We start from the raw sequence: 16,042 nt of genomic DNA, 5'->3' as shown, positions 1-16,042 counted from the left end.
ACACTTTTCTCAAATACTTCTACAGAAGCAGGAGTAGCTACAAAGGCTATGGCTACTCTACAGAATTTACAGTAAATGTGTATTGCTGAAAAATTACTGATTTAGGTCACCAGAATATTAAGAAATTTAACAAAGACTGTGCAGACAATATAAATAGATGACTTAATTACATAACTTTTTCCCTGGCTCTAGATCAATGAGTAATACTAACTAAATCATTTTTAGATGGTTATATCCAATAAATATTGGGTAAACGCGTGGAAAAAAAATCCAATTTCTCGTTATTGCCCCTGACCCTACAAACATGCTTAAAGTAGGTGGTATGTGAAAGTAATGGAAAATACTCACTTAAAGATAAGCATGTATGAACGTGTTTCAGCATAAGGGCATGTTTCTTTCAAAATAAAGTATTAAAATAGACACCCTTGGATTCAGGAGAGATTATTTTCAAGTACTCTTCACAGATTTTTTTTTTAATTGGGTTCATGTCCCCTCATTTTTTTTCCTTTCTTTAGGTTGTATAAAAGAAGGCTGGAACATTTTTAAAAGGATTTTTCTCTGGTTTTACTTTACAAATATCAGGAATGTCAAGTCTTCTCCCTCCTAGTTTTGCTATAAGGCTTCTTGAGGGGTGATTCTTCAGAAATGTGTACTGTGAGCCCTCATCCCTCAACTGGAGAGGCTGGGGTGCTGAATCTTAAAAAAAAAAAATCCTCTCTCTCTAGTGTTTATTGGACATTGACATTAAATAAGGGTGGGAAAAAAGGGTTTTAAAAAGTCTGCAATAAAAATCTCTTCCACTATCAATTTCAGTCTTCCAGCCTCCAGTCTCTTCGGATATCAATTTCTTTAGCTCTCCAGTCACCCTAAGCTATATTTACACTGGAGAACTGAACTCCTGGTAATTGAATTGATGACATTCCACTAGTGAAGAAAAAAAAAATTGTTCAGTGCATCCACACTAGTGAAAATATAAAAAGAATAATGAAAACACGACTGAAAGTAAATGTTAATGATAATGGCCTATCTCTGAAGTCTTTTCTCTGAAACTCGATCCTCTGTTTATTATATAAAAATATATACGTTAAAAGAATGAAAGGTTTCAAAGCTCTGAAGACAGAAGGATTTATTTCCTCATGGACTTTTCAATGGTGCTTTTCACTGTAATATCTGAGTGGTTCACATATATTAATAGGTTTCAGAGTAGCAACCGTGTTAGTCTGTATTTGCAAAAAGAAAAGGAGTACTTGTGGCACCTTAGAGACTAACCAATTTATTTGAGCATAAGCTTTTGTGAGAGCTGTAGCTCACGAAAGCGTATGCTCAAATAAATTGGTTAGTCTCTAAGGTGCCACAAGTACTCCTTTTCTTTTACTGTACCCCATGATACCCTCTGTACCCACATATCCACTACTATCATATGATTATAATATGTTTTGTACAAAGTATACCTTGTGAAGTATCATTTGAAAAGTCTTAATTTAATGAACCTCATTATCCTGTTTAAATGTGTATATCATTATATATGAAGTTAAAAGACTTTGTTATATGCTTGTTACTGAAACATGTTAAGAGTCTGGGAAACTCCCACTGACTAGCTCTTCAGTAGCAACAAAAGAGTGACCAACACCCAGCCAGGTGTTAAGTAACCATCACTGGCCATTCACCAGCATGAAGGATGGTCAGCAGCTCATGTACACAATGGAGGTAGCCTAACCCCCATGACAGCATGGATTTTTCCAACACCTGGAGGCGAATATAAAATAAGGGACAGTGACATCATCAGTTCACCTCTCTCCTCCCCCATCTCAACATCTGGAAGTAAGTTCATTTGGAAGACAAAGAAGTCTCCTTGAATTGGAGGGAAGGGATGGTCCTAAGTAGAAGGCTTTCTAGTTAGTGTGAACTGAAAATGGGCTGCAATGTCCAGCAGGGTGAGAAAAACAGATTCAAATCTTGCTTAGCCTGATAAAGTTTAGGGTTTAGTGTGCGGGTTTACTTTTATTTGTTATGTAACCAACTCCGATCTTTATGCCTATCACTTAAAAAAAAAATCTCTCTAGTTGTTAAACTTATTTTGATGTTTAATCGAAACCAATAAGTTTGTCTCAAGTGCTTGGGGGATCTGCTCAGCTTAGAGGCTGGTGCACGTTGACTACCCTTTGACAACGCGAACACATTTCTGGGTGCAAGGCTGGGGCAATTTTCTGTGGTCTCCCTGTATTCACCTCATGAGTGGCTTGAGAGTGCATTCATATAACTTTGGGCATGCCTCCAGAGAGCAAAGCCTAAAGGGGCTGCTAGCAGAGCAGAGTAAAAGGCACCGTTAGTGAGAGAATTAAGGAGACGCAGTAATTCCACAGTCCAAATTGTGCCTCAGGACGTCATACATCCCCAAACCAGGTCCATCCTGTACAGTGAATGAAGCACAGGTCCTGTGGGAAAAATAGTGTGTGAACATATAATACAAGACTATAGCATAATGCATACACACAAGGGAACCAAGTTTGGGTTGCACAGGCAACCTTAATTCTGGTATTTCCTAACTTTTAACTGCTTCATTTACAATCTTAGTGTTCTTTTAACACTTGTGCGTGTGTGTAACTTCCTAGGTTTTTAAAAAAGCAAATTAAAAAATTGATGTTCCATCTGTGGCTTCATGTTGACATCTAAATGGATCATCATCAAGGTTGGACCTTTAGATCCACAGTGCAGACCTCTGCCACTTGAGCTACTGGAGAAACTAATTACAAGAGTAAGTTGTCACCCTCTACATGGACCAGCATTAGAGGAGGAGGAACCATACTATGCAAGTGGATTTTATAGATATTTACTGACAGCAGGAATACTGAGACTTGGCAACCCCGGTGTGACCAAAGACACCCTTGTATTCACACCCTACACACCATTGTAACAATCTTTGTACCAAATATCCCTTGTAAGATATCACTGGAAAACTAATAACTTGCTGGTCAATAATATCATGGTGAGATTTATGTAGTAACATTATATGTAAAGTTATGAATATAACCTGACATCATGACTGAAGGGTGTTCACCAGACAAGTCTGGGGAGTGGATAAATCTGTTTCTCAAAGACAAGGGATAAACTGACCCCTCTAGTCAGGCATCATCAAAGGTGATAGTTAATCACCTATCAAGTAACCATTCTTTGGCAACAAGGGATGTATGAAGAGATCTAGCTGCATTTTAGCAAACAGCAGCATGGAACCTCTTTCACCACCAGAGTCATAGAATATCATGGTTGGAAGGGACCTCAGGAGGTCATCTAGTCCAACCCCCTGCTCAAAAGCAGGACCCATCTCCAATTAAATCATCCCAGCCAGGGCTTTGTCAAGCCTGACCTTAAAAACGTCTAAGGAAGGAGATTCCACCACCTCCCTAGGCAACGCATTCCAGTGTTTCACCACCCTCCTAGTGAAAAAGTTTTTCTTAATATCCAACCTAAACCTCCCCCATTGCAACTTGAGACCATTACTCCTTGTCCTGTCCTCTTCCACCACTGAGAATAGTCTAGAACCATCCTCTCTGGAACTACCTCTCAGGTAGTTGAAAGCAGCTATCAAATCCCCCCTCATTCTTCTCTTCTGCAGACTAAACAATCCCAGTTCCCTCAGCCTCTCCTCATAACTCATGTGTTCCAGACCCCTAATCATTTTTGTCCTTGTCTCCATTCTCACAGTAAGTATGAATTTTATCTAGGGGTAACCCTCATGAAAATGCATTTCAGAGTGTGACTGAACTATAAAAGTGAGGGGCAAAAACACCCCAAGCTCCCTCCCCCATCCATCTCTTGCTGTTTCCCCTAAAATGACAAAAGAAACCAGCCCATTTGACTTTGGGAGAGATCCTGGTCATTTGGTCAGCCTTGTTGCTGGGAGCATGTGGTAAGAATTTTATCTTGAACTAATATTAGTTTAAGTTTTAGGACTGTAAATCATTTTATCTTTATTTCTCTCGTAACCATTTCTGGTTTTAATGCCTTGTAGTTGCACTCACATAACACCCATCTCTTTTTAGTTAAACAAGCTTGTTTTATTATGTAATCAAAACTAATCCAGTGTTGTGAACTGTGTGAGTAATGCCATTTGGGAGAGTAAACGATCATATATTGATCCCCTTAGAGGGGCAATGGACCTAATATATCTGAACTATGCAGGAGAGGGCTGGACAGTGCAGAACACATGTATTTGAAGGAAACTAAGACTGGGAGTGTGTTGGGGTAACCCTGTAAATAGTAACTAAGGCTACTAGAAGCTAGAGTGTATCTGGTGTTTGCTGACAGGCTGCTGGGGTCAGAACTGGCAGACCAGGGCTCTGGCTATACAGACACTCAGGGTGTGACCTGCATGCTGGCAGGCGGTTTGTGTGCAGCTCAGGTAGGAGCTACAGTAGCAAAGCATTGTGAGATACCCTTGCCCTGCAACCTGGGGTGACACAGCCCCTCACTGGTCTGGACTGCACCGCACCACAGAACGTCATTCTTGGGTTCCATTTCAGGTTCTGGAGGGGTGTGTGCTTCGGTGGCTATAAACCCTTCTGCCCCTCTTCCACCCAAGCCTGACATTGTTCCAGTCTGGCCCTCCCTCTCCCCACCCAGCTTGTCATCTAATCTCAGTCTTCCCCTCCCTGGGCTCCTCATCCCAATCTCCTTGCCCAATCAATCCCAGTTTCTCCCCAACTCCAGCTCCTCTTTGCCCTGCCAGCCCACTGCCTCCTAATCCAGTATCAGTCTTAAATCAGTGGGACTACGCACACTAGTCCAGTTAAGCATGTGCATAAATGTTTACAGAATCAAGGTCATGGTGCATTATTTCAATTTTGTTTCTTGTTAAAGTGGTTTAGGATTTAGGGCAGTGTTTTGCTCTGCAAAAAAAGTCATAATATTTCTCTGAGAAAAGATTTTCAAACCTGACATCCACAGTTTTATTGCATTCATGGTCAAACACTTCAAAAGCGTCTGTAATCTTTTTCTGAATGTCTGCTATTACAGCTTCTGCAAGACACAAAACCAAAAAAAAGTTTCACCAAGCTATTCCAATGAATTTTATCTCTAATTTAAGTATCATCTGAAGAAAGACTCAAATACAGTCTCTACCCTAAAATGGAACGATTCACTTCTCTGAATTTCCCCCTATTCACCCTAGCTTTAGGTTTCACACATTCCATTCTACCACCAGGTCTTATGTCTGTCTCTTTCCACTCCTTTATTTCTTTAAGCATCTTACTCTTTGCCTCTTTAATCTTATCCCTCTTTGTTTGAGGATCCCTTTCTTTTTTGGGGAAGAGAGAGATGAAAGGACTCCTCTTTCTCCTTCTACTTTCTTCCTCTGTTCAAAGGGCCCACATCATAGCAACAATCCCTCCATCTGTTGAGGGTAATGCATCTATCCCTTTAGTGCCCTCTTTGCATTGCTCTCAGCAGAGTAGCTGTTCCTCCTGTTGTCCATCTTTTTCCTCCTCCCTCCTGCAATTTATTTCTCTTCCATATCTCTGTCTCCTTCCCTTTTAATTTGTCTCTCTCTTTCATAATTTTTTTCTTCCTGCATCTACTTATGAGGCGTTTTTTGTTTTGATTTTTTTGTTCCCCCACTTTGAGCAATTTGGTAACTTCTCTCTGGACCCTCTCCAGAATGTGTCTGTTCACACAGATGCACAATTCCCCAAAATGGATGCAATAACTCTACTGGGTCTTCATGATGGTATTGTACATAGGTAAAATACTTTATTTCTTTGTGTATATTAAATGTTTTTTGATACAACTTACTGGCCTAATTCTCCTCTGTCTTGCTCCTTGTGCATTAATTTATATCTGTGAAAATAGGTATAAAATGCTATCACAAGTGTCTGAGAGTAGAGAATTGTGATTCGGTAGAATTTATATATATTTTACTTGGTTCTCATCCAAGGTACATGTACCCCTCGGGATATGCAGAGGTCTTCCAGAGGGTACAAAAACTCATCGAGGTATTTGCCTAGTTTTACAACAGGCTACATAAAAAGCACTTGTGAAGTCAGTATAAACAAAAATTTCAAGACAGTAACTTGTTTATACTGCTCTGAAATTTACATAATGAAAAGTTATATTCCAATTGATTTTATTTTTACCATAGAATAAAGCAAGCAATTTTTCAACAATAGTGTGCTGTGAAATTTATATTTTTATATCTGATTTTGTAAGCAAATAGTTAAGGGACATGAAACTTGGGGGCAGGCAAGGCAAATCAGACTCCTGAAGGGGTCTAGTAGTCTGTAAAGGTTGAGAGCCACTGTTCTACACAAGTGTAAATGGCTATAAAAGGCAGGAGAGGATCAGGCACTAACATCTTATTTGTCTTTACTGTAACTTATTACCAATTTGGCTTCTTCCATTGTCACTACATTACAATTCTTCATCAGTGTATAGTCTGGTCTTCAGTTAGAGCCTACAGGTCTGATCAAGAGTACACTAAACACAATGGAAAGACTCCCATTCAGAGAAATAGGTTTGTATCTGGCTCCAAACGCATTACTTTGCATTTGGTGTCTTACACCTTCTCTACCCTACAAAACTAGACCACGTAGCAGCACCTTTTCAAAAGCTAGCTAAAACCATGAATGTGGTTTGTACTTGTATCCACTTAAAACTAAAGTGTTTTCATCATTGCTTTCAGCTGTGGTTAAAACCTAGGTGGACCTAATCCTAAGTGGTGCCAAGCACTTAAAGTCTGATCCTCAGCCTACTGAAGTTAATGGAAGTCTTTCCACCGACTTCAATGGCTCCTGGATCAGGCCCCTACTGAGCACCTATAATTCCCACCGAACTAAGGCCAGGTCTACACTAACAAGTTATATCAACCCAGTTACATCACTCAGGGGGATGGATTTTTTCACACCCCTGAGTAGAGGCACCAACTTTCTAATTTTCCCAGGGGTGCTCGACCCCCCCATGCCACCCCAGACCCAGCCCTCACTCCACTTCTTCCCCCAAGTCCCCACTCCACCTCTTCCTGTGCCCGCTCCACCCCTTCCCACCCCCTCCCCTGAGCACATCCTGCCCTTACTCTGCCTCTTCCTGGCCCTCCTCACAGAACCTCCTGGACGCCACTAAACAGCTGATCCTCTGCTAGCATGAGGAGCTGGGAGGGTGATGGAGGAGCTGATCAGTGGGGCCCACTGGTGGGTGGGAGGTGCTGGGGAAGGGACAGAAGCTGATCAGCCAGGCCACTGGTTGGTTCCCGAGTACCCACTATTTTTTTTTCCTGTGGGTGCTCCAGAGCATCCATGGAGTCAGTGCCTATGTCACTGAGCAACATAGTTAAGCCTACCTAACACTGGGTGTAGGCAGCACTAGCTCAATCGAAGACTTCTTCTGTCGATCTAGCTACTGGCTCTCAAGGAGGTGGATTAACTACAGCAACAGGAGAACTCGTCCCATCAGTAGAGAGAGTGGCTACACTAAATGGCTGCAGCTGTGCCGCCATAGTGGTTTAAGTGTAGAAATAGCCTCACTAGGTGTTCAGCTCTTCTCAGGGTCAGGCCTTTAAACGCTATACTACTCCTCTAATGTACGCAAATTTGTGTGTATATGGAGGAGCCTTACTAGGTGCAGATTAGAAGAGCTATGAGCTAGTCCTCTGTATTTAAATATTTTTTTTAAAAAATGATATACACAACATATACATAACAAGTAGAACACCAAGGACTTTATTTTGAGGAATATGTATTCAGAATTATAATGTGAATATACAAACTGGAAAAGGCACAATGTGTAAAAGCACTGGGTAGTAATGGCACAAAATAGCAGATTTTTTTTATGGCTTGAATGAAACCTAGGATCTATAGGGTATATGAAAATTCCATTGCATGCAACTAATTCCCAGCAAAGTCACACATAGAAAAAAAGAGACATTATCTGTTATATCGCTAAAATGCTTCACATACTTCTCAATTTTTTCCATTTTCTCAGGTTCAATTAGTTTTAAAAACACTTGAGCAACTGGGAAAGAAGATGCCTTAAAATTCATTCATCAAATGTTAAATATAAAAGCTATTTGCAGACCAATTTCCCCTCATTTATTATCTTTGCCAGATTTCCCAATATTTTAGGATTTTTAAACTTATTCCTATGAGAGCTACACAAAGCTCCAGACACTCCCACTTTTTGAGAATGGTGGGAATAGAGATTCCCAAATTAATTTTCCTGGCTGCTCTCAATCTGGATTTTTCCTCTTTAGAGGATCCATGCTGTTCTCTACAATGACGAGGCTGTTTAAGCCCACCCCTTAGCAGCAGATCTGTCCTGTTCATGACATTATTTCTTCAAAGAATTATTGCTGCAGTCAGGGCAGGGAAGAGAAGAAAAACAAACAGATGTGGCTCTGCCACCATCAGAATAATGAGAACTTTAAAAAGTGGCTCTTAAAAAAAAAATCACTATATTTTATCATTAGACATAAGCTTTTTCTTCCTTTCTTTTTTCAAGGCCAGTTGCTCTGACAGTCTATGCAATGGAGCCATGGCAGTTTCAAAGCCTGTCATTCCTTTTGCAGAACTGAAAAGTCACAGTTTGAAGAAACGGCATCAGGACGACAGGCAGGCAGGTTGGACCAAGATGAAACAGCCCCCTAAAATGCTAGGTAGTGGTAGACGCTCACAAGAAAAGGTCCAGTCTCAAACAGCCTGATGAATTTGTTATACAATGTTACCTTCTGAAGTGTTCTTGCCCCACATACAAAATGTTAAATTATGTCTGCAGTGTACTGGGTGATGCAGGTTGCTCAGCACCCTTGAAACTCACAGAATTAATTTCTTTATTTGCTTAAAATACAATATATTAACTTCTTACGCTGGTTATTCACATACATGAATTGGGAAAATAGGATATAAATTATTCAGATATGTATCTATATTAACAATTAACCTAATAAAGTCACAAGTATAATGTAAATTCATAATTGTAAAGCAATTTCCCTATATCTCACCTACTAATTCCACTTTGAGTAACCTGCAGAGAATTAAAAGGGCCTCATGCCTCTAGAGAGCAACAACATAGAATATCAGGGTTGGAAGGGACCCCAGAAGGTCATCTAGTCCAACCCCCTGCTCGAAGCAGGACCAATTCCCAGTTAAATCATCCCAGCCAGGGCTTTGTCAAGCCTGACCTTAAAAACTTCTAAGGAAGGAGATTCTACCACCTCCCTAGGTAACGCATTCCAGTGTTTCACCACCCTCATAGTGAAAAAGTTTTTCCTAATATCCAATCTAAACCTCCCCCACTGCAACTTGAGACCATTACTCCTCGTTCTGTCATCTGCTACCATTGAGAACAGTCTAGAGCCATCCTCTTTGGAACCCCCTTTCAGGTAGTTGAAAGCAGCTATCAAATCCCCCCTCATTCTTCTCTTCTGCAGACTAAACAATCCCAGCTCCCTCAGCCTCTCCTCATAAGTCATGTGTTCTAGACCCCTAATCATTTTTGTTGCCTTTTGCTGGACTCTCTCCAATTTATCCACATCCTTCTTGTAGTGTGGGGCCCAAAACTGGACACAGTACTCCAGATGAGGCCTCACCAATGTCGAATAGAGGGGAACGATCACATCCCTCGATCTGCTCGCTAAGCCCCTACTTATACATCCCAAAATGCCATTGGCTTTCTTGGCAACAAGGGCACACTGCTGACTCATATCCAGCTTCTCGTCCACTGTCACCCCTAGGTCCTTTTCCGCAGAACTGCTGCCTAGCCATTCGGCCCCTAGTCTGTAGCGGTGCATTGGATTCTTCCGTCCTAAGTGCAGGACCCTGCACTTATCCTTATTGAACCTCATATTTCTTTTGACTCCAAGATCTCTTTCTTGAGTGGTAACAGGAAATTTAGACCCCCTCATTTTATATGTATAGTTGGGATTATGTTTTCCAATGTGCATGAATAGCAGTTTAGAAGATCTAGTCAATAGTTCATTGTCACTTTGTCCATATGTAAAGAGTTACTCCATCTCCTCCTCATAGTTATACCCAAAGTATTATATTTTTCCAGTTCTTGACATAATTTGTATTTTCTATTTACAGTCTGTTTATTAGAGATTATTAGAGACAAACATATTTCTGTATCCTGGCAATTTGGTTTATGAAACATTCAGAGTATGTGAAAGCAATGTGAGAGAAGCTGTGGTTGCCACTGGTACCTAGAGGTCTTAACCCCCATTTTGTTAACACAGAATTAAAGTTACCCAGTGGAGCCTTGCCCTTCCAGCATGGTGAGTTCATCAACACTGAAATCTTAGAAAATCAGGAATTGAAGAGTTAAGGCAATACAAACAAACTTCTGAAACCCAGTCAATACAGAGTTAAGGTACAGACCATCCCCACAGTTCACCCTTAACTCCTCCCCCTGGAGCCAACAATAGCTATTGGGAATGGTTCAGTAAGTGGGTGGCATAATAAGTAGACATAAGAAAAGACTAAGAGAAAGTGCATTGTTTGTGTTGTGTTCCACAGATATACATCAAAGCTGTAACTAGGCACTTTAGCATCCAGGGCAAACAAGCATATCTGCACCTCATACCAGAGGCGATGCACGGGAGTCATGTGCCCCCCTAGATTTTTTGGTTGTACTCCATCAACCCAGACAGGCTGGGTGCACGCTGAGGTGAGTTGGGGGGGGTCCTCCCCATGCCCTCCCCCCATAGGGCTGGCCTGCCTGGCATCACCAGCTCAAGCTACCCCTGTGGCTTTGCACCCTGGGCAGCTGCCCCACCCTGGCTGAGATAAAGCTTAAGAAGCTGAGATCAGTTTGGGGAGGATTTAAAGCATAGTCTGAGCCCCAGGTGAGCATAAAAGAAGTTAGAAGAACCAAGTGATTTTGAAAACAGCTGATTTTAGGGAGAGAGTATCATAAGAATCCCTTGCTCAAATGATCCCAAATTTGGAGCACAAGCCCTACCCAGTGGCGCTGGAACACTTTTTATAGTGGGGGTACTGAAAGCCAGTGAAACTGTAAAGCAGGGATCCCAAAGCTTTTTTACCTTGTGCCCCCCCTTACAATGGGGCTGGCAGCTGGGACCCCAGGCGTGGGGCCAGGAGCAGAGCCCTGTGTAAAACCCGCACAACTCTAAAACCCGCACCCATAACCCTACCCCACAGGCCCATGAGGCATAGCATGTTTTGGCGCTTTTAGAACAGTCATCCTTTAAACAATAAGCAACTCTCAACCTTAACTATAAAGAGATCCCATTGTGCTAGAATACTGTACTTTGTAAAGACATTTGGGATGAAGGACACAATAGATTGCAAAAAAATATTCTTTAAATCCTTAAAATCCAGAAGACTACATTGGATTTCATGCAATTACTTTATAAGAAACAAAGTTTTTAGAAGTATGACTTTTGTATACATATGTATCTTAACTACTAGAGTTCTGCTGACAAGAGTTGGTCTATGGTAAAACACACATGGTCTGCCTAGTGTACAATCTCAGATTGACCTCTCTGAAGTACTGGTTTTGGCCCCTTTGAGGAAATCAATGTAAAGCGGAAAAAAACAGCAAAAAGATTAAGAATTTTAAAAATTGGTCTTAAAATAATTTGTATATACAATAGCACATCTTCTGCACATGCCTGTGTCAGGCAATGAATGTCAACTTTTGGTATGTTCAGCTTTTATCTAGGGCCATCTACGATCTATACTACTACAGCATGCGAGCATCACACCACAGATAGAGTGTCCATTTATTGGCTAACACACAAAGCTCATCATGTGTTATTGCTTATGTATCATAATTTATTAAGACTGGCTACTAGAAGCCCATGTGCTACATGGCACCTGAGTTTTCTATATGCCTATAATGGAACATTACTCTGCACTTGTACAACATCCCTCAACTGACATATTCAATGCAGTACATTTATCAGTTAATTAATCCTCATAAAAGCCAAATGAATTGGTTGTTTTATAGATACGGAAGCAGAGGGACAGACACTACAAGGAATAATTTCAAAAGTAGCCTCTAATTTTGGGTGCTGTACTTTAGCTACCCAAGTCAAAATTTCATACGAGTGCTAGAAGTTAGGCATCTGTCACGGGGCAACGACTCACCAGTGCAGTGCTTCCTGGCAGTCATCCTGCAAATTAGCTCTTCTGGCCAGGAACGCCCTCTGCAGGCCGGTGTCTTGCCTGCCACTGGCACCCATGTCCCTCCCAGACCCCAGTGCCCTTCTAGATTAGGGTTCTGCCCCCTGGCTGTACCCCCTCAGTCTGGGTCTCCCTTCCCAGGGGAACGCCCAACCCCCTATCCCTCCCTTACCTCAGTGGCTACTGCCAGTCATCATCTAGCCCCCGCTCCCTGGAGCAGACTGCAGTCTATGAACCACTCATCAACGGCAAGGGGGGCTGGACCAGCTGCCTCTGCCTATCTCTGGGCTGCCCCTCTGCAGGCCCAGTACCTTTTCATAGGCCTTTAACTAGGCCTACAGCCTGGGGTTTTGCTAGGCTGGAGCTCCCCAGCTCCTCTAGCTTTCCTCAGCTCTGCTCTACTCAGGTACCCTGCTCAGCTCCCAGACAGCCAAGTCCTTCTCTCTCTCTACAGATAGAGAGTCTGAATCCTTCTGGCCCACCACCCTCTTATAAGGGTCAGCTGGGCCATGATTGCACTGGCTACAGCTGTGACTGCTTTCCCAATTAGCGCAGCTTTCCTCACTGCAGCCTTCTCCGCGGCTGCTTTATCCCCTTCCGGCAGGAGCAGGGTTACCACCCCACTACAGCATCTAAATCTATACTAGAGTCCCTAAGTAAGTGGCCTTATTATTTCAGAGGTTCTGAGCACCCACCATTACCACTTACTTCATTTTGAATTGTGGGTGTTCACAGTTTCTGGGGGGGGGGGGGGAAATCCGACCCTAGATTTCTAAGGCTGGGCATCCAGAATTAGAAGCCACTTTTAAATAATGAACTTTTCACACAGCAGGTCCATTGTAGTGCTATGCTAACCAGTAGATCAAGCTCATCACCTGCACTCCATTTTGCCAAATTTTATTGCAAATTATATATTTGTTCCCACAACATAAAAGTACTTCTAAACTGGAGAAAATCTAGGATGTGAAAAAATTAGCACACAGATATGGAATGAAAACCCAAATTCTTCTGAACAGCATATTAACTACAGTTGGAGAAAAGATCATTTGTATGAGCACTGCAAATCCCCTTTAGCATTGTGAATCTGATACTTGGCATTGTTCAGAAGACAAAATATTATTGACAGCTTTCTACAAACCTGCTAATTTCTTGTTGAATTAGTGAGCTAGAGGTAGAGTTAATCTGCAAAATTTCTACACTTGTATGCACGATGGAAATAGGAAAATCTCTCTCTGAAAAAAAATCCACAATTGCCTTAAAAGTCAGCCATGGCTTTGTCTATAAAAATGACTGCATTTTGTTGTCTACTTCAGTCTCAAATATAAGCTGAACCTTTAAGTTTAAAAGTTTGCGTGTATACAGTCCATAATCAAGTATCAGAGGGGTAGCCATGATAGTCTGTATCCAAAAAAACAATGAGGAGTCCGGTGGCACCTTAAAGTCTAACAGACTTATTTGGGCATAAGCTTTCCTGGGTAAAAAAATCCACTTCTTCAGATGCATGGAGTGAAAATTACAGACACAGGAATAAATATATATTAGCACATGAAGAGAAGGGAGTTACCTTACTAGTGGAGAACCAATGTTGAAGGCTAATTCAGTCAGGGTGGATGTGGTCCTCTCCCAATAATTGATGAGGAAGTGTCAATACCAAGAGAGGGAAAATGGCTTTTGTAGTGAGCCAGCCACTCCCAGTCCCTATTCAAGCCCAAATTGATGGTGTTCAGTTTGCAAATGAATTGTAGCTCTGCAGTTTTCTCTTTGAAGTCTGCTTTTTGTTGAAGGATGGCTACTTTTAAATCTGTTATTGACTGTCCAGGGAGATTGAAGTGTTCTCCTACTGACTTTTGTATGTTACCATTCCTGATGTCTGATTTGTGTCCATTTTATCCTTTTACATAGAGACTGTCCAGTTTGGCCAATGTACAGGGTAGGGGGCATTGCTGGCACATGATAGCAAATATCACATTAGTAGATGTGCATGTGAATGAGCCCCTGATGGTGTGGCTGGGTCCTATGATGGTGTTGCTAGTGTAGATATGGGGACACAGAAGGCAGCAAGGTTTGTTACAGGGATTGGTTCCTGGGTTAGTGTTTCTGTGGTGTGGTGTGTAGTGGCTGGTGAGTATTTGCTTCAGGTTGGCAGGGGCTGTCTGTAAGCGAGTTTTGGCCTGCCTCCCAAGGCTTGTGAGAGCGGGGGAAATTGAGTGGCTGTAATGTGCAAAAATTATCAAAATTAGAAAACATGCAGAAAACTGCATAATCTATTTTAAAGCTGTGATGCAGGATAGCACTTAAGTACATGTGTAACTTAAAGTGCATTAGTACTCCCATTCAGTGGTATTACTTGAAGTTACACATGTGCTTAAGTGGTTTGCTGCATCAGGGCCTAAGCAGTGTATTGATTCTACATGCCCTGAGAAGACCTAAAGGACACAGAATTAGATCCTCAGATATTTAGGGACTTAATTCCCATTGATTTCAATAAAATTTGGGAACCTAAATACCTCTGAAGTTCTGGGCCACAGTGCTTAAAATTTCAATAGCAGCCAGCAACCTGTGTATTGCTAACTGAGTTCTGGTCTACACTACAAACTTATATCGGTATAACTTTGTCACTCGGGGGTGTGGATTTTATGAGGGAGAAAACAACACACCCGAGCAACATAAGTTTAGCTGGCATATGTTGGTTGGAGTGCTTCTCCTGCCAACATAGCTACCACTGTTTGTTGGGGATGGTTTAATTATCTCTGCTGTCTCTCCCATGGCTACACAAGAGATCTTATAGCAGCGCAACTGCATCAGTACAGATGTGCTGCTGTAAGGTCTCTAGTGTAGACATAGGTAACACACATGTGGAAGGAGTCAGAAGAAGGTATGTATCACACTAATTCAGGCTACCTGTAATCAGTATTGCCAGCTTTTGTGATTTTATTGTGAGTTTTGCAATATTTAGTGCTTTTCTTAAAGCCCGATTTTCTGGAATAATGGCATTAAAACAGAAATTCAGATTTCATCTTAGACACTCTGGTAACCTACCCCAGACCTGAAGAGCTCTGTAAAGCTTGAAAGAGCGTCACTTCCACCAACAGAGGTTGGTCAAATAAAAGATATTACCTCACTTACCTTGTATCGCTGATTGAAAAAAGTAGTACATTTCTAGCCTTTAATGTTACAAAGAAAAGCTGGGAAATGGATGTAAGAGTAACCTACAGGGTCAAAATCCAGAAGCAAAGAACCACCACCCTGGGTTATTTTTGGCTTAAAAATTGTGATTTAAAAAAAAAATCTCATGATTTTGGGATGGGGTCTCACTCATGGTTTCTGAATGTCTGTGTTGGCAATATTCTGTATTTGATTTTAAATGTAATGTAATCCTATATATGAACTGTTAAATTGCAAAATACAGGTAGGGGAATGAAGTTATCAAGGGTGATTACATATTTCAAACAGTAATCAAACTACCAACAAAAGCAATTGATAACCACTGGAACAAGCTACTAAGGGAAGTGGTAGATTCTCTATTTCCTGAAATCTTCAAATCAAGACTGAATGCCTTTCTGGAAGATATGCTTTAGTCAAACCCAAAATTACTGGGCTCAATACAAGTTGTTACTTGGTGAAAATCTATGGCTTCTATTACGCAAATGATCAGATTAGATGATCTATCTATTGGTCCTTTCTGGCCTTAATATCTATGAATCTTAACTTCACTTCCCTCTCCCCCACACCCAAGACCATCTTTATTATATCAGAAAGACTGATCAATTACATGACATTCCTATGAAGATATAAGGATGTTCAACCCTTGCCTTTTATATGATTACTGGAAGAAAAGAGACCTATTTTCACTAATTCTACATTAGGCTCTAGTAGGGCACCATCTGACATCTTGCTTTCAGGTTCTTGCAACA

At 41.4% G+C, this 16,042-nt stretch overlaps 1 protein-coding gene across 1 annotated transcript in view; it reads right to left on the bottom strand.

The window, feature by feature from the left end:
- Window positions 1-16,042, bottom strand: part of DRC8 (dynein regulatory complex subunit 8) — a 34,748-nt gene that overhangs the window by 13,382 nt on the left and 5,324 nt on the right. The window contains exon 2 of the mRNA XM_084625250.1: window positions 4,932-5,016. Within this exon, the coding sequence (XP_084481376.1) occupies window positions 4,932-5,016 (85 nt within the window). The remainder of the gene's footprint in view (window positions 1-4,931; window positions 5,017-16,042) is intronic.

Source organism: Lepidochelys olivacea (assembly GCF_965140295.1).
Source record: "Lepidochelys olivacea isolate rLepOli2 genome assembly, chromosome: 3".
NCBI lineage: Eukaryota > Metazoa > Chordata > Testudines > Cheloniidae > Lepidochelys > Lepidochelys olivacea.
The sequence above is the reverse complement of the archived record's forward strand: the minus strand, read 5'-3'. Positions and strand labels throughout refer to the sequence as shown.